Source organism: Glycine soja, chromosome 2 (assembly GCF_004193775.1).
Source record: "Glycine soja cultivar W05 chromosome 2, ASM419377v2, whole genome shotgun sequence".
Classification (NCBI taxonomy): domain Eukaryota; kingdom Viridiplantae; phylum Streptophyta; class Magnoliopsida; order Fabales; family Fabaceae; genus Glycine; species Glycine soja.
The window spans coordinates 45,420,613-45,447,674 of NC_041003.1; the positions used below are offsets into that span (position 1 = coordinate 45,420,613).

Consider the following 27,062-nt stretch of genomic DNA (forward strand, 5'->3'; position numbering starts at 1 on the left):
TGTAGAAAAGAGTGAGGGAGGGGAGAGATGTAATTGAGAAAAAAAAGAAGAAAAAAAGAGATATATGAAAGATGAGAAAGGGAGAATAGAGGAAAGAGAGATGAGAGTAGATATTCATACTAAGACAGAAAATAAAGAACTTAATTTGTTTCCGTTTTAAAAGATATTTAAATTATCTTTATTTCACTTTAAAAAAATCTTACAAGATATCCACCATTTTGAAAAATTGTCTAATTTTAATATTCAAACAAGTCATTTTACTACATACTAGTCTCAAATTCCGTTGAAAAAATAAACTTTCATCAAACTACACTACCAGTTAGTCAAACAGCAAAAAAAAAAAAAGTCCACTTTCCATTTTCTAAATAGCTAGCCTTAATTTTTTTTTTATATAAAAAAGAAAGAATTAATCAAAAAAAAAAGAAAAAAAAAACAAATATGACACTCCACATGCATAAAATTAGTTTTTTCCTGTACAGGAGATCCAGCTCGGAGGCCACGCTACGAATCAGAGGCATATTAAGTTTCATCTGGACCACTCCAACATGCGGGCCCGACTCCGAACCTTCCCCTTAAGAAAAATTAAAAAATGATTTTGTGGTTAAATTTATGAAATTATTTTATTATTAAATTATAATATTCAATGATTAGTTTTACAATAAATTAATATCTAATTTAATTATCTATTAAATCAATTTGTCATATTTTTGATCATCTAAATTTTCCATATTCCAGAGCAATGAATCACTTCCTCACGTTTTCTTTAAATCTGAAAATAAAACACCGGTCACCCGCGCGACACACCGGTCTCTCCTTGCACGTGAACGTACGCTACCACTTCCCCTCTGAAAAAAAACACCTTCGATTCTCTCTCATTTCTCTTTCTCGCAACAGAGGCTTTGCTATAATACGTGACACCCACCACCCACCACCCACCACCCTCCCCTCACGCCACTCACACCACTCTCTCTTGTTTTAGTTTTTAGTATTTACTTTTTATTTCCTCAGCACAGCAACACCTCAGTCCCATGTTGTTTCATGTTTGTTCCCCCATGGCGCCAATTCCCTAACCAACCACGACATCAATACCACCACCAAGCACGTTCAGAGCTTTTGGGTTCGAGTCCGATATATGCAGCTGTCTTAAATACTTGGACTAGAATTAAACTAGATTACCTCGGACGACTTGAACCACTAAAATGAAGTCCGCGCGAGTCAAAGAAGCGATTCTGTTAGTGTTTATGTTTACTATCTTAACCATTGCAGGTTCGGATCTAGCTTCGGACAGAGCCGGGTTATTGTTACTCCGAAGCGCGGTGGGGGGACGCACTTTGTTATGGAACGCCACCCAAACAAGCCCTTGTTCGTGGACCGGCGTGGTCTGCGCCAGCGGGAGAGTAATCATGCTGCGTCTTCCCGCGATGGGTCTCTCCGGTTCGCTTCCCTCCGGTTTGGGCAACCTCACCGAACTGCAGACGCTCTCTCTCCGGTTCAACGCGCTAACCGGACAAATCCCCGATGATTTCGCTAACCTGAAAGCTCTCCGTAACCTCTATCTACAGGGAAACTTCTTCTCCGGCCAAGTCTCCGATTCGGTGTTCGCGTTGCAGAATCTCGTGAGGTTGAATTTAGGTAACAACAATTTCAGCGGCGAGATTTCGCCAAAGTTCAATAGCCTCACTCGTTTGGCCACTCTTTATCTCGAACGCAACAATTTCACTGGTTCGATCCCTGACCTCGATGCTCCGCCGCTCGATCAGTTTAATGTGTCGTTTAATTCGCTAACCGGATCCATTCCGAACCGGTTTTCGCGTCTGGACCGAACCGCTTTTCTCGGAAACTCGCTGCTCTGCGGGAAGCCTTTGCAGCTTTGCCCCGGAACTGAGGAGAAGAAGGGTAAACTATCCGGTGGCGCCATTGCGGGCATTGTGATTGGTTCCGTGGTTGGTGTGTTGTTGATTCTGTTGCTTTTGTTCTTTTTGTGTAGAAAAAATAATAGGAAAAATGAGAATGAAACTTTGCCACCTGAGAAGCGTGTTGTGGAAGGTGAAGTGGTGTCTCGTGAGAGTGGCGGGAATTCAGGTTCGGCAGTGGCGGGTTCGGTGGAGAAGAGTGAGATTCGGAGTAGTAGTGGTGGTGGTGCCGGAGATAATAAGAGTTTGGTGTTTTTTGGGAATGTGAGTAGAGTGTTTAGTTTGGATGAGCTGTTGAGGGCTTCAGCTGAAGTTTTAGGGAAAGGCACGTTTGGGACGACTTATAAGGCGACGATGGAGATGGGGGCGAGTGTGGCAGTGAAGAGGTTGAAGGATGTTACTGCAACAGAGAAGGAATTCAGGGAGAAGATTGAGCAAGTGGGGAAGATGGTTCATCACAACTTGGTCTCACTAAGGGGCTATTACTTTAGCAGGGATGAGAAGCTGGTTGTGTATGACTACATGCCTATGGGAAGCTTATCTGCTCTCTTACATGGTAATTGGTACCCCCATCTTTCATGCTTGGTTGTTGTTGTTTTTGGACAATAGTGTCTTCTCTTTTTTCTCTGTCTTTGTGCTAATTGCTTTCGTTTCTAATTCAGGTGAATGAATGATTGTGGTTGTTCTTGTGTCTACTCCATGTTATCTCTTTGGGTGACTACTTGTTGTTTTTATGTTTCTCTATGCTTTTGTTGTTGTTTCTTGTTCAGTTTTGTAATGTACTGTCATGGCCTAGTTTTCAGTTCTGCTAACTGTCTTGTCTAGAGTGTGCCTTCATTTTATCACATTTTCTGCTTGTCGGATTTTGGTTTACTTTTTCTGAGTTAAAAGGGTTTGGTTTAGTGACAAAATTGATGTTTGATATTCTAGTTTGGATATATAATGGACGCCAATGCATACTTGCACTAGATTATGTCCAAGGGAGAGAGAATCTTGTATCAAGAGTGAAGTCTGGTGTCTAAAAAATAATCTGAGAAAGCTGAAGTTTTTTGCCTCTTAATTAGGTCTTCAGCTGATCCTCAATGTTCTAATGGAAAATTTGTCGTCAGTAAATGTTTTCTTTCAGGATTGTACTTTCTAACACTTAAAAAGTTATTTTGTAGTAATGTTGACTATGTAAGGCTCCAGGATTTAGTGATTGGTTGTTAAATTCTTCTTCACTTGTGAAATGTAGTCTGAGGCTCAAAGGCTCTACTTCTGATGAAATGAAAAATGTAGGCTGCATTTGGTAATTTGTAGTTGAATGAAACTGCAATGAATTTGAATTGGGATGCAATTTTTTTTTAATTTGGATGCTATGAAGTCAAGCACCATGATCTGACATTTTAGTCTTATATATGTTTCTGTTTTTGTTGTTATAGCAAATGGTGGAGTAGGGAGGACTCCACTGAATTGGGAAACAAGGTCTGCCATTGCCCTTGGTGCTGCTCGTGGGATTGCATACATTCATTCGCATGGCCCAACATCCTCCCATGGAAACATCAAGTCATCGAATATCCTTCTCACCAAAACTTTTGAAGCTCGTGTCTCTGACTTTGGCCTTGCTTACCTTGCTCTCCCAACCTCTACACCAAACCGTGTGTCTGGTTACCGTGCGCCAGAGGTCACTGATGCACGCAAGATATCCCAAAAGGCCGATGTCTATAGCTTTGGTATCATGCTTTTGGAGCTGCTTACAGGGAAGGCTCCTACTCATTCTTCACTAACTGAGGAAGGGGTGGACCTCCCAAGATGGGTCCAATCTGTGGTTCAAGATGAGTGGAACACTGAGGTATTTGACATGGAGCTTCTAAGGTACCAAAATGTTGAGGAGGAAATGGTCAAGCTTTTGCAGCTTGCCCTTGAATGTACCGCTCAATATCCTGACAAGAGACCTTCAATGGATGTGGTGGCAAGCAAGATTGAGGAAATTTGTCATCCTAGTTTAGAGAAAGAGGAAGGGAAGAACCATGATTTTAAAGATGCTGATAATGGATTTTCCCAACAGTACTATTCTGTTGACTCGGGTGTGTCACAAGCTTGAATACAGAATTGAAGAAAGACCCCTTATATCATCATTAGCCACACCCAAGCTTGAATATAGAATTGAAGAAATACCTCATTATTTCATCGTTGGCCTGTTTTTGGTATGCATATTACACAAGTGTTGTTTGTTTGTTTGTTTATTCATTTGAGGAATTATAGAAAACCAGCTGTGTATGTCCTTTGTCTTACACTCTTACTACCTTTTTTTCTCCTTAGATTTTGTTATTCTGAATCTTTGTTGGGGGTTTCTATTCCCCACTATATTTACTACTTCAGTTTTAGAGGATTATTATGCGTGAATTTGTGAATAATTTGTTTGAATATATCTACATTGTTTCTCCCTCCTATTTTTAGTCGGATTGCGTTGTGTCTAGCAGTGAGGTAAAGTCATATATTCTGGCCTATAGTTTTTCAATAACTGTGTGCCTAAGGTGGTGAGGGATCGAGGTAGCTCTGCATAATAATGTCAAAACACATTTCTTCCAATTTGGAGGTTTCATTGACGCTAATGCTAAGAAGAAAAGAATCAGTTTCTGTGATGATCCAAAGTTGTTTTTCTTCAAACAATCTTAACTACTCACCCATCACATTAAGAGGTATAATTAAAAATACGAATCAGCTTTTTTGAAGTGACAGCTAAGGTTCAAACTCGTTAAGATAAAACTAAAGAGTATATCTCTCTAGGTTATTATTAGGCAGTCTATGTTGACAAAACAAAAGTTCATCGTGAAATTATTTTTTATTCAACTAATTTTTTGTTTGAAATACAAAATACAAGTAAATTCAAGAAAAGCAGAGCATGTAAATATGTAAGGATATAACGAGGACAATGAAATTTAAATGTAGGATCTCATAATTAAATAACTTAATGACATTTGAAAAGGCATGAATCACCATATACCAAGTTAAATTTCAAATCTCAATTAAAAATGATATATATTATTGCATTAACAAATTTAATTGGTACTGATAGTGGAGTCCAATAGAAAGACCTAATCTCATATAACACGATGAATTAAAATTTAAAATTTGATTGAAAGAGATATTCACATTTAATGTTTAATAGTGTCTCAAATAAAATTGTTTCAAAAAGAAAATGTTTATGAAAAAAATTATTAGGTTAAAAATATTTTAAAATATATTTTTAAAGAAGTATTACTTGCTTTCTTTTAAAATATTTTTGAAAGATTTTGTATAATAATTGGAAAGTTGTTAAATGTGTTTTAATTCCTAAATATACTATTATATACACCATCCTGTTTTGGCTGTGTTCTATTCTTGGGCAACATCTTTGTATCTTCAAATTCTAAGATAAATCTTGGCCAAAAGAAAAGAAAAGAAAAAAACAATTATAATACATCAACACCCGACCTCAGACCATGATAGAGATAGAATTTTCTGCTCAGTGCTTTCCTTTTAAGGCATTTGTTCTTGTTCTTGGGAAGTTGACATATTCTTTGTTGCACACGTTTTTGAGTGACAAAGAGCATTTATGCTTTTAAATTTTTACCACTGCCAAAAAAAAAAGTGCATTTAATTGCATACGAAAATGTTTTATTATGCTTCTTTTGCTTTTTGATTCAACTTCAGTTTGTTGAAACTTAGTTGTAAAGATTCTAAAGAATTATGCTTTCCAACTTATAATCTAAAATTATGCCATCCGAGAAGAAAAAGAGAAAAAGACAGATAAAAGTGAAATCTGGCTTCGCTTCTGATGCAATTTTGATTTGTTGAAACTGAGTTGTTTCAGTTAGTTTGGAAAGTGATTATCTGAGTTTAGTGCTATCAAATACTTCACCACATGCTTCTACACATGTTATTTTAGTAGAGCATGACATAAGAATTAAGGCTGTAGTGGAGGAGGTTGGGAATATAATGTCAGGAATTCGAATTTCAATACGCAAAAGAAAAATAAATTAGGTTAGATAAAGATGAAAAAAGTGGGTCAAAAATTCATATGGTATTTATCCAAGTATGCATGGTTATATGTAGCATTTGAATTTTTTTTTTAATCTTATTTTTCTATTTAATAACATTCACCGTCAGAAGACTAGGTTCCATCTACAAAATATTCAATTGAAAATTAAATTTTTGCTGGATAAGCTTGAAATTATTTTAGGCACGTTGAGTCTCAATTTCAAAGGGACCGTAAGGTCTGAAGTAGTTAACTGTCAGTCTTGGAAGCAAATGTCTTACTCCATGAACTGGACCCTTAATCCACTACGGCCGAATAAATACTTATATAAGAAAAATTAAGAAAAATATAATTCTTATCAATAAACTAAAATTAATTTATGTATAACAGTATAAGTCGACTTATACAAGTTATCTCAATTTACTTTCTCCACAAGTTTATTTAGTCAAACCAACTTATAAATTATTAAATTAACTTGTTAAACACACTATATTATACACTAGACAGAAAACCTAGGTGATGCACGGAAATTGTGAAGGGACTAATTTTTTGTCTGTAAAAAAAATATTGATAATTTTGTCAATTTCTTATATCTTTTAAAAAAAATACTATAAAAAGAAAAGAAAACAAAGAAATGAGCATTTCCTGTTTCATATTATGAGCCAATGGTTATCTACAAATGTAGACAAATATTTTCTTTTAATTTTAATTCAAATGCTCCATTCTTTCAAAGAAAAAAAAAAGTTATATACCAACAATGTAAATTTTTTTACATAATCATTCAATTTATAATAATAATAATAATAATAATAATAATAATAATAATAATAATAATAAGTTTGTTAAATTTTAAAATGATCATCTTAAAATAATTCAAAACAATAATTTATGACTAAATGATATTATAAAATAATTTTATACACGTCTTTGTACCCTTAGTACATAAACATTAAATTTTTTTTCAAAAATAATCTTTTCACGAAGACATGATTTCACTAAAAAAATATGTAATAAAAATATATTTCTATTGTGTAAGAAATGCAAACCTGTCATTCCACTATATAGTTTTACAAAATATCAGAAATTGAGTTTAATTGGCTTGATCTTAAATGAAACTAGCATATAAGTTGATAAAATGATAGTTCGTACTAACTTGAATGATATCCGGTATAGTACTTTCTATTTAAGAATGATTTTTTTCTAAAACGTGGTCTCAACAGTTTAGCATAAAATATTATTCACACTCCCAAAGTTATTCAACACACCTCCCTTTCCTTTTTTATATTTGTTATTTTCTAAAATGCCCTTTTATTCATACCTCTCCCTAATTATCCAAGATGTTGGGATGGAGGTATCCTGATATAGATCAGGACTATGTGACTGAATTTGGCTAAAATATATGGCACAAAACTCTGCCGAGGATGGCTTTATAACTAATTCTGATCATTACAATACAGACTACATTCGGGAAATCTATTCTAATACTAATGATTGCAAGAAGAGCCATAGTTTTTTTATTAGTTTGTTGGCTGCTGCACTGTATACAATGCGTTTTTAGATAATGGAGGGGTAGGTTTATTTAAAGCATGGCTTGGAGGTATTTTGAAGTAGACAAGGTGGGTATAAATATGGAATCTGGTTGCTCCGGTTGGCTGGAATTCGAGATAATAATTTAAATGTCTTGATGAAGTTGCTCCGGTTCATCTTTGCCTTCGTCATTAGCAACGAGTAGGGGCAGAGAGTTTGGATAATTAGAAAAAGTATAAATAAAAAGGCATTTTGGATAATAACAAATATAAAAAAGGAAAGAAATATAAGGTTAGTCTAATGGTTGAAGAATGATGAAGGAAGAAGAGGAAAAGGTTGTGAGTTCATTTCTTCCAACTAACATTTCTAATAAAACTAATAAATTAGCATTTGCTGAGAAAAAAAAGGGAGGTATGTTAAATAATTTATTGGTATGAATAACATTAGTCTGCGACATAATGCAACTGGATTTTCCAGCCCGAACACATTTATTTGGGCCTGGTAATGAGTCAACAGCGTTTCATTTCTTGTTTAGGCTAAGGGAGTTACTATTTGCACTCCCACATGTGGCTAATACACTCTCCTTTTGAAAATTTCCCCCCAAAATATCCTGTGCTTTAGAAATTAAAATACCACGGTGCTCCTTATGCCGATTGCCTACATGGTTGCTTCTCCTACTACTATCTTCGACCTCAATTCCTCTCCATCACCACTATCCTCGTTGTCATACCAAGGACTTCATCTCTAGTTTTATAAAGCACCAGTGCAACTTCATCCCTAAATCCAAGTACCTATCAAAATCTGATAAAAATCATTTTTGTTTTCTTCTGAAATCTTCTTGTTTCTCCTTAATCTCCACCATTGCTCAACACCCTCATTAACCCAACAAAGAGGATCATAGATCCAACTTAAACCTACATCATTAGATCCAATAACAAAGAACCCACTCTTGCTACAGTGACGAACATGTGCTCAAGCCTCAAGGTGGACCTTTCAACATCAAGATAAGGGATACCATCAAAAGGGCCAAGTAGAGGGGAGTGCATTAGTTTATGAAATATAGGGTATTTTGGGAAAATAAATTACAAAAGAGAGTGCATTAGAAATAAAGGGCAGTGTAAATAGCAACTCCCTAGGCTAATTGGTTGGGTTGAGCTTGGAGTCTGGCATTAGAACCGGGACAAGTTAAGGTGGGAGAAAAAAGAAAAATAAGCTTAGTCACTTAGTTGGTAAATGTAAATCAATTGTTGATTCTAAACCTATTTTAATGTTTTATCATTTAATAATCAATATCAATTTGTTTCTAAAGCTATTTACGCATATAATATTGTATATAAAAACGAATTAAGGGAGAAGATATCACATATTTGTCTTCGTAAACATGATACGTATTAAAGATAGGAACAATACAATGACATGAAATTGGTGAGCTCATAGAGAAAATTTTAGAAAAGGAACTGCATTTACACTTGACAACGACAATTGTGGTGTGGCAATTCCATGAAGAAAAAATGTTAGAGACTTGAGGGATAATACTATGGTTCGGAGAATCTCTGCTTTTGAGACAATGGGGTCGACTCAACAATTAATTTGCACTACAATATAATCCCATCGTGTTATTTTCCAAGTCAAGCTTCACTATAATATAAAGTTTTAGCTAGTAAATACAATAAAACAAGATGATAGGATGACCTTGTTATATCCTCTTGAAGGGATGGAGAATATGAAATGGGAAAATATTTCTTAATCTTTTCATGTTGGTTTGTAAGTCAACCTGTACTACAAAATATAAATCTTTAAGTGGTAAATAGAATAAAATGAGCAATTGATAGTACATTTTTTTTCCTGCCACTATGCAGGAAGTTATGTAAGGATGCTCTGTTTTTTTTTTTTTTTTTTTTTTGAATAAAAAAGGTTAGGAGATACATACAAGTATTGGCAGGGAGGAGTCCTAGACGTAGGCAGCACAAATAATCTGTAGCAGCATGTGCTATTCCAACTTTAATGACACATTTGATCGGATATAGATACGGATATAAATATTATCTTACTTAAATAAGGATGAAGATAAAAATGAATATTAAAACCTTAATATATAATTTATTTGAAAATATATAAATAAATTTAAATTATAAAAAAATGTAATCCCATATACGCATGGGCTATTTCACTCCATTCTTTATTTTACGTTTTCTTGGGAAAATTAATTGCAAATAAATTTCAATCCATTTAATCGATCAACTCGCTAAAACCCCGTATTTTTTTATTTTTTTTTAAGTCAAATTTTGCTTTGATTACCCTAGTAAAGATATATCATGCATCTGAACTCAATAAAACTCGACAGATATGAGAATAAATATTAAAATTATAAATTCACATCTTTTATTTATATTTATATTGTAGCCGTTCTGTCTTTTAAAAGAATGAAAACGAGAAGCATCATACTCATCGGCGATCCTCGGAGTTGCCATCCCTATTTGGATGTGCTTGAATTGCATATTTTCTGTGGACCGCATCTCCTGCTTAATCTAATGCTCTTATGTTTTAATAGATGTCGTTTTGCCTTTCCAAATAAATAAAATGAGTATGTTTGATTATTATATATTTAGAAAATTATTTTATAAATTAAAACTGAAAAACTGATTTTCAGAGTGTAGAAGTAGGGGGAGATGATATAAAAAATGTATAAAAAAAAGAACATGAGTAATAGGAAACTGAAATAATTTAAAGATATTCTATTTTTTGTTTGTTTTAAAACTCTAAACGAACGTATTCATTTTGATTTTTTTTTTAAATCAGAAAATAGTTTTAAAAATCATGAAACAAAGAGGGCCTAAGTAATAGAATTATCTGATCATATTTTTTTGTTAAAATTATCTTATCATATTTTAGTAAGAGACAGAGAAAACCAAAGTGAAAGTAAATAGCAAAATATATTCTCAATTCTATCATAATATAATATAAAATTTTAACTGATAAATAAAATAAGATGAAAACAGTTATGTTACCATATCCTCTTAATTCAAGAAATTATCCTGTAGATTAAGATTAAACACAAAAAGTTGTGTTTATCTTATGTCCAGCAAAAAAAACACCGTGTTTATCTTATCGGTTTAATTAAGGTGTTTTTATCATTTGTATCTTTGTCCTTATAGAAGAAGTGATTTTTTTAATTTTTATAGTTTATATTAATTATCTTTTAGTTTCTGTAGTTTGAAAATAATTTTAGTTTTTATAATTTGTATTTTAATTTTTTTTAGTCTTTATAATTTATATTTTAATTCACTTTTAATCCTTAACATCAAAATATGAGTAATATTATCAATTCCAATTAATTAGAAAAATATTAGTAACTAATTCATAATTAATTTATCGCAAGATAATATGTAATAAAAAAATAATTGATAATTTATAAATAAAAAAATAGTTGATAATTTATAATTAATTTGTAGCTAATTATTTTTATATAATTTTTTGTAATAAAAACTAAAAGATAATTAAAATATAAATTATATAAACTAAAAAAATCATTTTTAAATTATAGGTACTAAAAAATAGTTAAAATATAAATTATAAGGATTAAAAAGACCACTTTTAAATTATAAGGACTAAAAGAAAATTAAAATATAAATTATAAATAAAAAAAACCACACTCAAATTATAAAAACTAAAAATACAAATAATGAAATGATAAGAAACAAATAATTAATTTAACTTGCTAAAAATAAAAATGGGGCGTAACGTAAGAGTGAAATGAGATAGAGCAGTATGTAGAGTACAAGTGGAGAGGTTGAAACAGCGGTTATATAAGAAAAACAAGGTACTAGAAAAGACAGAGACATATATATTATGTCGTATTGCCATCCTAGATTCCAATCCTTCCTTCCTTCACATTCTATTCTATTTACCCTTTGTTGGTCCGCGAAGTTTCTTGTTTCCTCCAACATATAATACCTCATCTTTCTCTTTCAATTTCTCTCTTCGCTTTTTTTTGATTCACACACAATGGGTCTCTGGGATTCCTTCCTCAATTGGCTCCGCAGGTAAACCTCTTATCCACAATACTACTATTTGTTCATTATATATATATATATATATATATATATATATATATATATATATATATATATATATATATTTGTACTTATTTGGGATTTATTATCTGTGAAATTTCATCCTAAATTTTGGGACATGCTTTATTGATTGAGATTCAGAAAAGCCTTAAAAGTTGAGCTTAGGTTAATTGGTTTTAAGGGTTCCTTTTAAGTCAAGCCCTTTAATGATTGTGAGTTTCTGTTTGTTGGTTGTGTCAGCTTGTTTTTTAAACAGGAGATGGAACTTTCACTTGTTGGCCTTCAGAATGCTGGCAAGACTTCTCTTGTCAATGCAATTGCTGTGAGTTGCTGCTGCTGCTGCGTTGCAATTTTTTACTCAATTTAGAAACCCTGAAGTTCAGTTCTAGTATAACTGTTATTGACATTGGTATTTGGTTTTGTTTACCTGCAGACTGGGGGCTACAGTGAGGACATGATTCCAACTGTGTGTATCTATCTTTGCTTTTTGATTGCATCTTGAATGGTTACATGTTTGAAGATTGTGAGCATGTTTGCCTTTGTAATTGAAATATAATTCTTGGTGTTAAACCCAGGTTGGTTTCAACATGAGAAAAGTGACTAAGGGAAATGTCACAATAAAGCTTTGGGACCTTGGGGGACAGAGGAGGTTCCGATCAATGTGGGAGCGATACTGTCGGGGTGTCTCTGCTATCGTGTATTGTCTCTCTTACTGCTCTCTCTTTCAGCTATATATTCGTGAGTGCAAACATATGTATATACATTCACACACACACATGACACATGCATATCTTTCATTGTGTTTTTTAAGTTTGGCTTTGAATCAAAAGTTGCCAATAATCTTAGACTAATAGGATATTTCAGTATAGTGTTTTAAGGATAATGATTTTTACCCCTCAAAAGTTCTCTCAAGAAGCTGGCACAAAATTGATTATTTCTCCAAAATAAGTTTGAGCCAAACAAATACTGACTTGTAATTTTTAGGTTTTATATGCTCTTTTTTTTTCTTTTTAACTTTTTAGTTTTTAGACTTCAAACAGGAAATTGTCTGCATTGTACAATTTCATTGGAGGTTTTTGTAAATAGAGTTCCATTTCATGCCATTTTACTTAAGATACCTCATACTGTTAGAGGGTTTTTTCTGGTTCCTTGGAGAAGTCTAGAATAATCAACCATGTAAATGAGGGTTTTATCCTTACCCTAAGTGTGCATTTGTTTGAAGAAGTAGTAAGTTATTTTTAGGAAAGTGAACTTGGGAATATAATATTTTCATGTTATAAATTTTTAAAAAATTGAGCATTATTAATTCCCTGGCAAGTGACACATTCCAAGTCCTGTCTTTTTTTTATTCCTGTGATGAGGGATGGCCGGATGGCTATGTTGCTTTCCCATTCCTAAGCTATCTTGTCATCCAACCTCTGTGGCACTACCACTCCCCACTTCTACCACAGTCTTTATCCCATCATTTGAATTTTGCAAAACATTTCCAAAAATGTTACAATGCTAGCCAAACATTCATAAGCATATTCTTTCAAAACACAAAGGCCTCCTAAGATCTTTTTAGGAATTAGGAGAAAAGGAAAATGTTTGTGAAGCCTACTCTTATAATGATTACCTATTGCAATGACTAACCATCCTTTAAGTTTATTTAAGCTATCAAGAAAATACTTGGGAACAGTTTTTATTTACATCAATAATATGTACCCTCATGCAAATAGACTTTGGGATTTAAGTGAGGACAAATTTTATTTCACCACTAACATATGCTGAAGCATAATTTGATATAAGATGGAAGTATTAAGAATTGAACACCTGACTTACTCATGGAAGAGGCTCATATGCCATATGATGGTTCAATCATCCTTGAAGACACATGGATATTGTCATTTATATTGCATAGATCTCTAACAACATATAATACAGGATACTCACCCCAAAAGCAGTTTTTATACTGTTGTCTTTTCCTGTTTATGTTTCAAACACAAAGAATGGAAAACGTAATGCTTGGTTGTATCAAAATCTATTGTTTCTGATGATCTAATGGAATGTTGGTCATGCATGCTTCATCTTGTGGAGTGTTATTATATATAGCTCTTTCAAATTATTGGAAATGTCCATTCTCCTTGTTTTTACACTTTTGTTCTTTTCCTTGATGGATGCTAAGACAGATATGTTGTAGATGCCGCTGATAGAGACAGTGTTCCAATATCTCGAAGTGAGTTACATGATCTATTGACAAAACCTTCTTTGAGTGCGATTCCTTTGCTTGTTCTTGGAAACAAAATTGACAAGTCAGAAGCTCTTTCTAAGCAAGCATTGGTAGATCAGCTGTGAGTTCTAGATATCAATATTGTCTTATATCTTTTTTCTTTAAAAAAAAAAAATTGTCCTGATGTGTTATGTAACTAATTGAACATTTGGATTTTCTCCTTGGTTGATTTCAGAGGACTTGAGTCAATTAAAGACAGAGAGGTCTGCTGCTATATGATTTCATGCAAGGATTCTGTTAACATAGATGTAGTCATTGACTGGCTAATCAAACACTCAAACACTGCAAAGTGATCCTTGGTTTGGCCAGTATTTCATTTTTAGTCAAAGATACAAGGCGTTGAGGAAATTCCTTCTTGGTAGAAGAATACATTTTCATTAATTTAGTTGTGGTTCAAGTTTGTTTGTATAGTAATCAAACCAGGTCAGATCACTCAAATATTGCATGCAGTGTTCCTATGTATCATAAACCGATTAGTTGATCTCGTACATTTTATTTTTTTTGGTTTCTATTTTTAATAAAATACAAGTCCAACAAGTTTATTTGTCTGAAAAATTGAATACTATTGTGTTCCTTATATGGGGAAAAAAGTTATATCTTGATGAATGCTTCCCAAATCACCATTTGAAAATGTATCAACACTTGTCTTAGCATTTGAAAGTAGCAAAGGCATTGGATATTACTTGGCAATCAATTTATTATATACAAGAAAGATGGGCATTATTTAGATTAGCGTGTGATTTTTTGGTATTTTTGTTTTTCGTTATCTAGAAAATAGCCGTGTTTGTAAGTTGTAACTTGTAACGCTTGTTTTATATGATAATATGCAGCAGCATAACATGAGAAATGACCTGTATCTTTTCGGTTACAACAACAGTAAAAATGACCATTAAATTACTGGAGTTGAATGATGAATCTTTGGAAATAGAAAACGCACAAATTTCATATTGTGGTGTACAACTATAGGGTTTTTCTTTCTAAAATAATACTAAAATAATATTTATCAAAATAATAAAAAATATAATTACCAGTTTACGTATAATTAGAAAACGCCTAATAAAAAGATGTCATTGCTCTTTTACAAGTTTATATTTTTGTTTTTCTAAGAAAACTGAAAATGCCGACTTGTTAGGCGTTAACACCATCTTTTATATTTTTAAATAAAAATAAAAATATAATAAATATAAGTAATGATTATAAGCATACTCGTATATTATAATTTTAGTTAAAATATACTTGTATCCTTCGTCTTATTTTTATTTTTTGGTTCTTTAAAAGTACTAAAAGAATTGAATTGGAGGATATATATTACAAGTTATAACTTCACTAAATAACTACAAACAATATCGGGCAAGTTAAACTTTTTTAACACATCATGGTGTAAAGTGAAAAATCGTTCTTAGATTGTCTCATTGGTTAATTAAGTATGTGACATCATGACAACTTATTCTTTTATTTTATTTTTATATTTATGATCAAGAAGCCTTATTGATAAATTTGTGAGATCAGGTCTCGGGTGATAGGTGATGGATAAGGGATGTCTTCCTTAGAATAATAATTTCAATATTTGAACTCTTAATATTATAAGTTTAACTGCTGTAAAAAAAAATATTATAAGTTTAACTTATAGTTAACTTTTATTGGTATTAATAAATAGTACATGAATTGATAGTGTAATAAAAATTACATTATTATTTAATTAAAAATTATCATATATATAATAAGTTTATTAACTTTTATAATGACTCTCATAAAATTGATATCAATAATGATTTGAAATTAATTGACAGTTTAAAAACTTTTTATGCTCAAGGTACATGCATATTAATTTTTTAAAGTATGTGACAAGTTGGAATGCAATAAATAGAATACAAATTTTTTTTTTGAAGAAAATTAAATTTATAATAGCCTGAGTAAAAGAGAGAACTTGATTTAGATTTTTGTTATACTTAGTAAATTTAAACTGATGTTTACTTTACAAATTTTTCCATAAAGAGCTTTTTCATATGGACCGTATAATCGCCCATAACCCATTAGATAGATGACTCCAAACCAATTTCTCAGAAGGCCCACGACTTCTTGAAAAAATAATTTTGTTTTATCTCATCTGAAGGTTAAAAATATCTATTCTTTCTATGTATTGCTAATTTGATTCAATGGTCATTATTAATTCAAATATTTATTTATTTTTATTTGGTGGACTATGGCTATTGCCCAGCTGCCTGTGCGTAATTGTTTTTGTTTGGCCACTATTATAAAAATTAAATGATAAATACATATAAGTATTTTTCACAAAAGGTTTCACTAAACATGAAAGTCATGGCTGGGATTTTTTTGCCAATTACTTTCTAGCAGCCCTAAAAATATCAACTATTAATTCCTTTGTGTAGACTTTTGTGATAAATCTTTGTCTTTCAACCACTATTTTTTATACTAAAACATGTTAATTAGCTTATTTCTTCAATAGCGTCTGCGTTATGCTAAATTATTATACTTCCTTCTCAAAACTATTTTTAATAGATGATGTGTTTGATTGAATGCAACGTTTTTGACGCAAGTTTCCCCAAGCAAGAATTGGAATTTTCTATATATGCAATGTATGATCGAAAATCCGTGAAATATCTTTGAGAAAACCAATCAACGGAGAAGAAAAAACATCACCCTAGGCAGTATATATATATATTTTTTTTCCTGAAAATTTCAAGTATACTTTTCCTCGTTGAAAATTTTGTGGATTTGAGAGAAGCACCTGTTAACATTTGAGTTGACCGTGATGTCAGCAACGTCAAATTTTAAACTTCTTGAGGTAACAATTATGATGTAAGCGTGAAGTGTCACGAATAGAGAAATTAGATTAAATTATATAGATAGACGAAAAAATACACATATAATATATTAATAACTTAATACTCAATGAATATAATTCCGTTGACAATACATGCACTCTCACATTGGACTAAAAATCCTAATTGGATTGGTTGAAAAAAATATTAACCACCTAATTACCTAATAATTGACCGAATCACAATTGAGATTTTTGATTTGTACGCTAAGAGCTCTACACGCATGCACTTGTTTGTCTAAATGTGTCAAGTACTTTAACAGTGCCGAGAGGAAGTTCAAAAGAGCACGTTGTCCTGTAGTTCTTTCTTTTCTTTCCCTCATAGTTGTGTACATAATTATTTTCAATAAATATTAATTGCATTAGACATGATGATAAAAGTTTCCAATTAGGCACAACATATTTTGAAACCTAGCTAGTTCCATGATACTCAAAATTATCGCTCGTTATAGTCAAGAATTTATTTATTTTGTTGGATGATTTTGAAAATCATTGTTCCCATGGACTTTGCGACTCTTATCTAAGATTTCAAACACTTATTAACGTAATAACACAGGCATCATTTCCTCACTATTGTTGTGTAGGACAATTATGTCTCTCACTGACATGTGAAAGGGCAAAAGAGGATCGGTGGTTGCATACACCAGCCACACGTTAGAATGATCTCAAAATTTATAATATAAAATGTTAATAAAATGATTTTAAAAAATTGTCTAAAGTTCAAAGTCAGTACTACATGACTTATTAGGTGGCACTACGCAGGTAAGTCCAAGATGGGTAGTTGTTGTTATACGTCAAGGATTTATACTCTACTGAGAGAATTGAATAAAACATAGATCTTACGAAATCGAATTAACCCAGAAGCAGTTTTGTCAAGAAACCAGGATACATGCATAGAAAGAGGATACGTACAAATCCAATTTTTATGCCATTTTTATACAATATAAAATGTTTTTATTCATCAATTTTAGTTTATATGGAGTTAAATTTGTACCCTTTTTGTTGTTCATTTTTAATACTTCTTAATTAAGGACTAAAATTCATAAATAAAAATAAACGAGGGTATAAAAATAAATAAATAAATTTTAATAATTAAAATCTGAAACCTGAAATTGTATAGAGACAAAACCTGATTTAACTGAAAAATTGAATAAAGCATATATGTTAGGAAATCCAACTAACCAGCAGCAGTTTGGTCCAGAAACCAGGATACAGAAACATATAGGATAGGTACAAATCTAAATAAAATAAAATAACGGTCTTCTTAATTAGTGTTCTGATTTTTATTTTGTTTTTGAAAGAACTAGTGTTCTGATTTAGAGATTAACAATATAATTTTTTTAATTAAAATTTTCCTTAAGTATGTACTGAAAGTATACTGAGATGCATTAGTAACACTTTTTAATGTACTTTTTTAACTATTTTTTTTACGGTATAATGAGAAGTAGTAGTAACTTTATTTTGTTTCTTTAATCACATTGGTTACTCTTTGTCATTAAAAAAATATAGATACAAAGATGATTTAGATGGATAAAAACAAGTTAGTGAATGTCCCCTAAACTTATTATACCTACACAATCTTGCTGTTAATTAACAACTCAAACTCGGAGAAGATTTAACTTGGGAACCGGCTGCTAGAAGAAGCAGGACTAATCGTCAGTTATTAAATACATAGATTCTTCCAATTTGGAGACACAACTTGATTTTTGGGACCTATGGTAGAGAACTGAATCGCTAGTGTTTCGTTAATTAAAGAATGATCATGCATAAATTAAAAATGATGTATATCATATCATTGGAAGGAAACTCAACAAATAATAAACAAAAACAGAGTTGTTAATGGAGTAAGTAAATGCTATCGGTTAGAGAAGGTTGATTTCAACATTAAAAATGCTTTTTTTTTTGCCAAATCGATCAATAAATAGTGATAATGTATGATCATGATAATCTTCTAGGGAACTAGGGAATGAACGGTCAAACACATTATTATAATCATGTGTCCTAATGGACCGTAGATAAATATTAATTAGAAATTTAGAATTATAAACTTCGTTGTTGACAACTATGAACCTTATGTGTATTTTTACTATTTTGGTATAACTATTAAAGATGTGTTTGTACTTTGTATATCAGTTGAATTATTGTGTCTTATTGATATCAAGACAAATTTAACAGGTGAAGTTGAGTGTTGCATGATTTAATTTTGAGAAACAATTCAATGACAATGATAATTTCTTGCCGTGCTCAAACGTGATTTGCTTTGCTCTCTAACGGATATTAGGTGCCATTTGTTTAGGGTTTGATAAAATTAATTTTCGTTGTTGAATGTGATTCAGATCTGAGATATAATTATGTTTGAGTCGGTCGGTGGATAGAATTATTATGTATGGTAATTTTTTTTGAATATTTGATATAATTATATATATTTAAGATTCGGAATTAAGATTATTGTTTAAATTTTAAAAAAAAATTGTTTAAGAATTTTGAGGACGATGTCCCTACACTATATATAAGGATACATGTTTAAGAATTTTTTCCTTCTAGCTATAATTTTCCAACTTTCCAAAGTGTATAGTTTCTGCCCTCCATTGACCTTTCATTGCGCAAGCAATCTTTCAATATAATTTTCTCCAAATTAATACGAGTCTCTTCACTATTTTTTTGGATAACGTTATATATATGAACATGGTACTTCGTTTTCTGAATCATTTATCAATATGAAGGATATATTTAAGTAGAAAAAGCATCACTCTTCTTTCGGGAGTGAAGCAACAATTTGGATAAAACAATCACAGTTGAGTCCATTCACCATATATACAATTAAGACGATGCTATTATCATGACACAATAGTCAACAGCAAAAATAGTTTGCAAATGTCAAATTCAAAGGTTGCTACTACTCTCTACTGGGTTGTTGCTGTTTCATTTTCTCCATCCCCTCAAAAATAGCCGGCAGATATACTTACCTAGGCAAATTCATTCAGTCACCAAGACACACAAATAATAATAATAATAATCGCATATACCTCTTTGAAATATCGATCGATCAGCTATGAACTCAGAATAATATATAGAGGTTACACACTAAAAGAAAATAAATTAATTAACAAAATATGCTGTGATATATATATATATATATATATATATATATATATATATATATATATATATATATATATATATAATTATAATTAAACCTGTATCTTAGTGTTAGCAATTCTATTCCATGGGGGTTGGGGAATTCATTATTCATGATATGACGTGACTACACAGTGAAGAATGGCATACTAAAATACCTTGTCATTTTATTAATCATCTCTACAGGGATATCTTTATTTTGTAGCTATTTATCATCTCTATTCAAGTTGCAGTCAGAGAAGCTTAAAAACTCCATCGAGTATTAAAATATACAGTTGTATTTTCAGGTAACAAACATAGGATTACTGATGAAGATTAATCAGTCTCTATCAGCTACGTCCTCCTTGGTTTGATTATTATATCTGAGGTTAGATTTAAAAAAGTTTATAGATATAAAGGTTACTCAGGTGCATTTATTTTCTTTATACGTATTTTAATTTGAACACGTTATCAATTCGTCATGTCCCTGCTATCTCCCTTAATTTCATGTCAAAAAAGAAAATTTCAAAAAAGTGTATAAAGTACAGTGTAATTAGACAAAATCCCAAAAATACACCAACAAAATCTCAAAAACAAAAAGAAAGCAACAAAATCTTGATTAAGTGTCACAATATTCATAGGAAAATGTTTTAGTTAAGATGGAATAGAAACTTTTATTTTAAAATATTTATTATATAAAAAGATATGTGCTTAAAAAGTATTTGATAAAATATATTTAGTGTTCCTTAGTCATCCACTAGTTTTGCTGGATACTTGTCCAGATTTTCTCAATGTTTTGTCACAATTGATGCTGTACGTAGGAGCTGTGTTCCTTCGTCTGTAATCTTTTTCTTTAATTTTCATACGGATAAAAAAATACTTACAATACTTTTTTTTTATCACTTTTACAATTTTCAAAAATAAAAAAGAATGCAGTATTTTATAATTTTTCATAAAAATTAAACATAATAACATTTTCTTAAATTATATACTGTTTGGCTATTTTTTTTCTCAACGTAAGTATTAAACTACGAGAGGCTCATGCTGTATGACACACCATCGTTGGGTCGCTCACAAATCCTAAGTGGCTGTTTCTATAATTTTCGTAATAGAGTGGCAAAAGGTCAAACCTTATTATGAATACGTACAAATAATCTTTCAAGACCTTAATAGAAAAAAAAGAAAGAAAGAAAGATACATATAAATGTGATGTGAGGAAGCATGACTAAGGTTGGTTTTGATAAGTTCTTTTTCTAATTACAAGTAAACTTTCAAAAAAATTGTAATGATTGAAAAAGTTTATTTTAACCCACTAAAATTAACTTAATGTGATAAAGTAGAGATATAACATTGATCTAATAAGTGAGAAAGGATAAAAAAAGGAAAGAATTTGCATGTTCAAATTTCTCTAATAAATAATACTTTTTAATAAAATTATTAAACTAACAAGCTACCATTTACTGTTTTAAAAAAATTGTGATAAAGTGTTTAGGTAATACAAAGTTTTAAGTTAAAATTTTATGGTTGTCATTGCATAAAAAAGAATAACATTATTTTAATGTTGTATATATATTTTTTTTCAAAAACATAACCGCCTACTTTAATTTTAAAACTACATATTCTTATCATCTTTTTAGAAAAATTATCCCATATATATTATGATATTATGGAATTTTTTTAATTTTGTTATTATACATCTAAATGAACAATTTTTATTTTTGAACCAAAATATCCATTAATTGAGAGCTAAGAACTAATCCTTCAAACCATTAATCACATATTTAAAAGATAAAATTACAATTATGTTACAATAATTTAGTATCTAAAAGAACAATTAATCCTGCACCCTTTTCTTTTGTTGGCATTGATGGCCAATCTTTCTTGTTATATGTATAGGTGTTAGCCCTCCCATTTGCCGCTTAAAAAAATAATAGTTGCAAATTTTTTGACAATATTTTATTAAAATTTGGCCTAGGTCTAACATTTTTTATTTTCTAGCAAGGGTATAATAGAAATCTAAATCGGAATATTCAAATTTCAAACTTCTGTTTCATTGACTTGATGTTTTTATCCATCCAAAATACTAGTTAAAAACAAATGATCAATTTCCCTGTTTCTGTCCCTCTCTTGTTCTCACTTCTCACCACGTTCACACATTGGAAGTAGTAGTAGTTATAGTTATTATAAATTGAAAAAACGTCCGAGAAAAAAAAAGAGAAGAGACTTATGATGTGTGTATCATTTGCGGTAATGTCTTACTTTTACTTAATACTCTTACCATCCTCATAGTCATAGCCATAGGTTTGAGTTAGTGAGTGGAGTATCTCACGCTTCCATCACAAGCAAAGCTGGTGGACGAGGTGGTGCTTTCTGATTGAGACCCGGCACGTGCCTCATCCCCAATGCACACGTGCCCATTTTAAACACAAATCCATAATAACCGATAAAACAAGAACAATACAAGAAAGTAGTATTAGAGAAAGAAATAGTATTGAATAATGCACACAATTTTGTTCATCAATAAATAAAATATAAAATTGTGATAGTGGGATTTAGGACTTTTAGCGACTTTGAAGTTTAGAGGGGTTGATTTCTATATATAAATAAGTTGGTGGTGGTGCTCTATCCTAACTTGTGTGCATATTCATTCCTCTTGGCTCCCTTAAACTCTCTTTCTCTCTTTGTGTGTCTCTTTCTCTATTTCTGAGTCTCAGTGTTAGGGGGGTTATTCATTATTCATAATAACTTGGCTTTATAGCATTTTCCCTTTTGATATAAAATGGGAAGGCAACCTTGTTGTGACAAAGTTGGGTTGAAGAAGGGGCCATGGACTGCAGAGGAGGATAAGAAGCTCATAAGCTTCATCCTCACTAATGGCCAATGTTGCTGGAGAGCTGTCCCTAAGCTAGCAGGTCTCCTCAATTTAATCCTTAATTTCTAGCCATTCAAATCATTTATGAATAATGAAATGCCACAGTTTTTCATGCTTCATTTGCTATTTGGTTATGAATATCATTAAAATGGTTCAACAATATTTTGCATTATGGTCAATTGGTTTTGTGGTCTTTCTTCATGGTTCCTCTGTTCCGCAGCTCCTTTGATTTCCATTCTGTCAATAACAATGAAATCAAGCACCACTCAAAATTGTCATACTCTTTTCACCTTTTAGTTAGAACTAATCTTCAAAACATGTTACAACAAAAGTTGAGCTTGCATGTGTTTCTTATGCCTTTTTATTTGGAGAAATCATATTTTTTTTCCCTTGGCTTCGTAGATTGAGTGGAGAAAATAATCTTCATGTTTGTTCGTTTTGTAATTTTGAATAAAAATGCTAGGCAGAAACAATTACTTCACTAAAATTAAATTTAACAATTGGAGTGTGACTTCATGCAGGGCTTTTAAGGTGTGGGAAGAGTTGCAGGCTCAGGTGGACAAATTACTTGAGGCCAGACTTAAAGAGAGGTCTTTTATCAGAATACGAAGAAAAAATGGTCATTGATCTTCATGCTCAACTTGGCAATAGGTTATTTCCTAGCCCACTATTTTCCCTTGTTTGCTTTTTCTGCATGTATATTTTTCCTTGAAGAACATTACTAATAATTATAATCAGTGATTGTTACAGTGCTTATTTGAAATACTACTAGACTAGGCTTATCTCAGGAAATGATGAAAAGCTCAAAAGATATCTTAAGTATCACCAAACGCACCAACCTAATTGAATTTATTATTTTCATAATACATACACCCCAAGTTGTAATTCTTTATTCATCTTAGGGAAAAAGACGTGGTCCCATGTCTCAAACCTGGTAGGGAAAGGAGGCGTACATAAATTGTAGACTAAGCTCTTTTATTTTCATATTATTTTTCCTTTTTTCGGGATTAAAAAAAAAACTTCTCATGATTGCAGTTAAAATTGACTAAAATGGAATGTCATTGACGTAGAAAAGTAAATATGGGCCAAATTTGTCTTGTGGGGATTTTTTTTCTGTTTTCGTAACTTGCATGGCATATGGAGCATTTTAGTGGCTATTAATTCTTCCTTTCAAGTGATCTCCGCATAGACCTTATGTTAATGAAGGAATCTTTGTTTCTTTCGCGTGTTTTCTTTTGTAATCAATACTGTATAATACTATATATTATTCTACTAAGGCAAATGTTAACTAATCCACCAGTTAAAAAATTTAAAATAAAAATATTTTTATTAGAAAATATAAAATTCTGCTATTCATAATTTTTTTCATGTTTTTTTATGACTTTTAGATTAAAATTCGGTTAGTCATACTCTTTTATTAATTATTGATATTTTTTTCTTGTCATTTTTTTTTTTACTCAGATGGTCTAAGATTGCTTCTCATCTCCCTGGAAGAACTGATAATGAGATAAAAAATCATTGGAACACACACATAAAGAAAAAGCTCAAGAAAATGGGCATTGATCCTGCCACACATAAACCACTTCCTAATGCAAATGAACAAAACCAAAATCAAACCAGACAAGATCAACAACTACACCACCAACCAGTAGAATTAGAAGAGCCTAACCAACAACCTTTGCAAGTTGACTTTGACCCCAAAGTTGACCCAAATAAGGAGCCAGAGAAGCCAGAGACTTCATTGGAATCATCAACCATCACTGAAGAAGCCAAAGAGGAAGACCAAATCATAACACCCTTATTTGACACAATGGAGCTAATGAATGGTTTCTGCACAGATGAAGTTCCAATAATTGAACCTCATGAGATTCTAATGCCTTGTGCTCCTTCCTCTTCATCCACCACCTCTTCATCATCTTCTTCAAATTCAACCAATTTTCTTGAAGACTTGCAGCTACCAGATTTTGAATGGTCTTGTAATTACAATGATAATAACACTATTACTAACAATAACAACAATGAAGACAAAGACGACGACAACAACAACAATAGCAGCATGGCCTTGTGGGATGATGACATTATTGGCAACCGTTATTGGCTGATTAATGAAGATGATGATAGTGATGAAAACCAAGTGTTTGATGCTTCTCTCACTCAATTCTCAAAAATGTTCATGGAATCAGAATCTTGGGGATATGGCTTATTTTGATTTGAATTTTCTCCCCATTATTTGCGATTTGCTTCTAAGTTTTTACGAAGAATAAACGGTTAATAATTTATTAGGAAGAACACAACTGTTGTTTAGCATTACCAACTTTTCACTTTATCATTTACACAAATTACATGTAATATGTTAATGGAAATAATAAGTTTCTTTCTTTGCAGTAAAAGTAAAAGTTTCTCTCTTTTTTTTCTCTGTTTTATTTTTTTAATTCAATAGATATACATTGTTAATATAATAAATATTTTTTATTTTGTTAATTAATAACAAATTATTTTTCTCTTATGACTTATTCTCATTATTATTATTACTCATTGTAGTCTTTTTCTTACTAGCGCTTTCTGTTTATTTCTTTTATTATGAATCGGATATGAAATTTTCTTGCCACTCATGTTGGTTTGTTGTTCTATTCGGTCGAAGTCATTTTTTTACTTTTTCATTTTTTGGTATAATTGTTGAGGTGGTTCTAATGCTAGTTTCAGAGTCCTTATCTTTCAAATAAATAAAAAGTCCTTATCTTCATACAACTATAAAATTCATGTTTATTTTATTTTAAGGTTTTGTTAAGCAGACTCCTTTACTTAGAAATAATAATAGATTATTTTTATTAAAAATCATGTTAAGATTTAAGAATACAGTAATGCATAAATAATATATATCAATATTTTTACCAATAAAATTGTTTAGTTTTTTGGTGGAATATGGAATACAAAAAAACAACTAAAATCCACACGATAAACCAACAAAGGAATAATCAACTAACAAGAAAACAAAGATAGAATTTAGGACAACAACAAAATCTCTTTCTGTAATATGTATGGATAGAATGAACTTGGCGAAGGCATTTGCCACCCATTATTGCAATACTGCATACTTTGAGTGATGGAGTTATGGCAAGACATTCAAAGCTGACATCCATTAATTGTGGAGGAGATTTAGAGTCACAATTTTGAATTATATTTGACATGAATATTTCTAAAATCACAGCTAAGTCAGGTAAATCCTCCAAAAATCTAAGTGGGTTAAATCACCGAAGGTAGAGGAATAAACAATGATAAATGTACTCTTACAAGTAACCATTTATTAAAAAAATTCAAAAAAAAAAAATCCATAGTTATAAAAGGAATAGGACTAATCAGTAATAGACAAAATCGTTCAAAGAAAATCATGATATGTAGACGTGAACCTAATTACAAGACTTTCAATTTAAAATATTTTAATGAAGAAGTTCTTGTGTAGATACAATCTACAAAAGATATTTATACTAAAACAATAAATGACATACACACCATTATTGTTACTAATGTAAATTACAGTAACTTTTAACCACATATTTATGCAACAATTTAATTAACGGAAAATGATGATAAATGCCATATATTTATGAAAAATGTTATATGAATACCCAATGTCCTATTTGATCCCGGATGGAGGAAAAAACATATAAGTATGATAAAATTATGATGTAATAAGAAGAAATGGATAAAAATAGAGTGTTTTTTTTATCAAATAGAAAGAAATAATGATTTGTGCATATCATTACTCTATATTTATTGACATATTCAGTACAACAATAATTTTTGCAAGTCTTTCAACTTTCATCAAGCTCTTGCATTCACAAGCGTGTTGACATTTTCCCTTACCCAGTGGTTCCAAATATGGGGGTCAATATCACTACAACGAAAAGTGACATTTAGTCATGCAATTAATTACAAGATGTGAGTCCAAGAAAAGAGAATTACAATATGTGAGAATAGTCTTCTGAATTATACCTAATCGTGCGCATCATTCTCAATCCATACCACGTACGCGTCCTTTGCTCATCGAATCTACATAGAAAAAAATCAACTTACGTTAGGACAAGCACAATGAGACTTCCTCAAAATAACTAATCATTTATGTCTTTTATGCATAGTCACAATCGGAAACAAGATATAATATTATAATAATCAGTTAGATTCATCTTTTATTATTTTCAATTATGAAAAATTTGTATAAAAATGTAGACTATCTATTCTCTCTCTCTCTCTCTTTATATATATATATATATATATATATATATATATATATATATATATATAAAATTATTTATACAGTGTTAGTTTACAAACAAATTATTTAATTTTTTTGTACCACACAATTATTTTGTTTAAAATTATAAACTAATCTCACGATTTATGTAGCATACAAGAAACATGTTTCATGAGATTTCATGTAGCTATACCTCA

The 27,062-nt window shown here is 31.2% G+C and overlaps 3 protein-coding genes across 3 annotated transcripts; all 3 read left to right on the forward strand.

The window, feature by feature from the left end:
- The first annotated feature begins 802 nt into the window (after positions 1-802).
- Positions 803-4,319, forward strand: LOC114398096 (probable inactive receptor kinase At1g48480). The gene is made up of 2 exons (XM_028360244.1): positions 803-2,469; positions 3,335-4,319. The coding sequence occupies exons 1-2, from the start codon at positions 1,200-1,202 to the stop codon at positions 3,994-3,996; spliced, it is 1,932 nt and encodes a 643-aa protein (XP_028216045.1). The 5' UTR covers positions 803-1,199; the 3' UTR covers positions 3,997-4,319.
- Positions 4,320-11,284: 6,965 nt separating this feature from the next.
- LOC114398105 (ADP-ribosylation factor-like protein 8c) lies at positions 11,285-14,399 on the forward strand. The gene is made up of 6 exons (XM_028360253.1): positions 11,285-11,483; positions 11,754-11,835; positions 11,947-11,979; positions 12,089-12,210; positions 13,682-13,843; positions 13,958-14,399. The coding sequence occupies exons 1-6, from the start codon at positions 11,446-11,448 to the stop codon at positions 14,073-14,075; spliced, it is 555 nt and encodes a 184-aa protein (XP_028216054.1). The 5' UTR covers positions 11,285-11,445; the 3' UTR covers positions 14,076-14,399.
- Positions 14,400-22,359: 7,960 nt separating this feature from the next.
- LOC114398113 (transcription factor MYB20-like) lies at positions 22,360-24,902 on the forward strand. The gene is made up of 3 exons (XM_028360265.1): positions 22,360-22,653; positions 23,135-23,264; positions 24,075-24,902. The coding sequence occupies exons 1-3, from the start codon at positions 22,521-22,523 to the stop codon at positions 24,820-24,822; spliced, it is 1,011 nt and encodes a 336-aa protein (XP_028216066.1). The 5' UTR covers positions 22,360-22,520; the 3' UTR covers positions 24,823-24,902.
- The last annotated feature ends 2,160 nt before the right edge of the window (positions 24,903-27,062 follow it).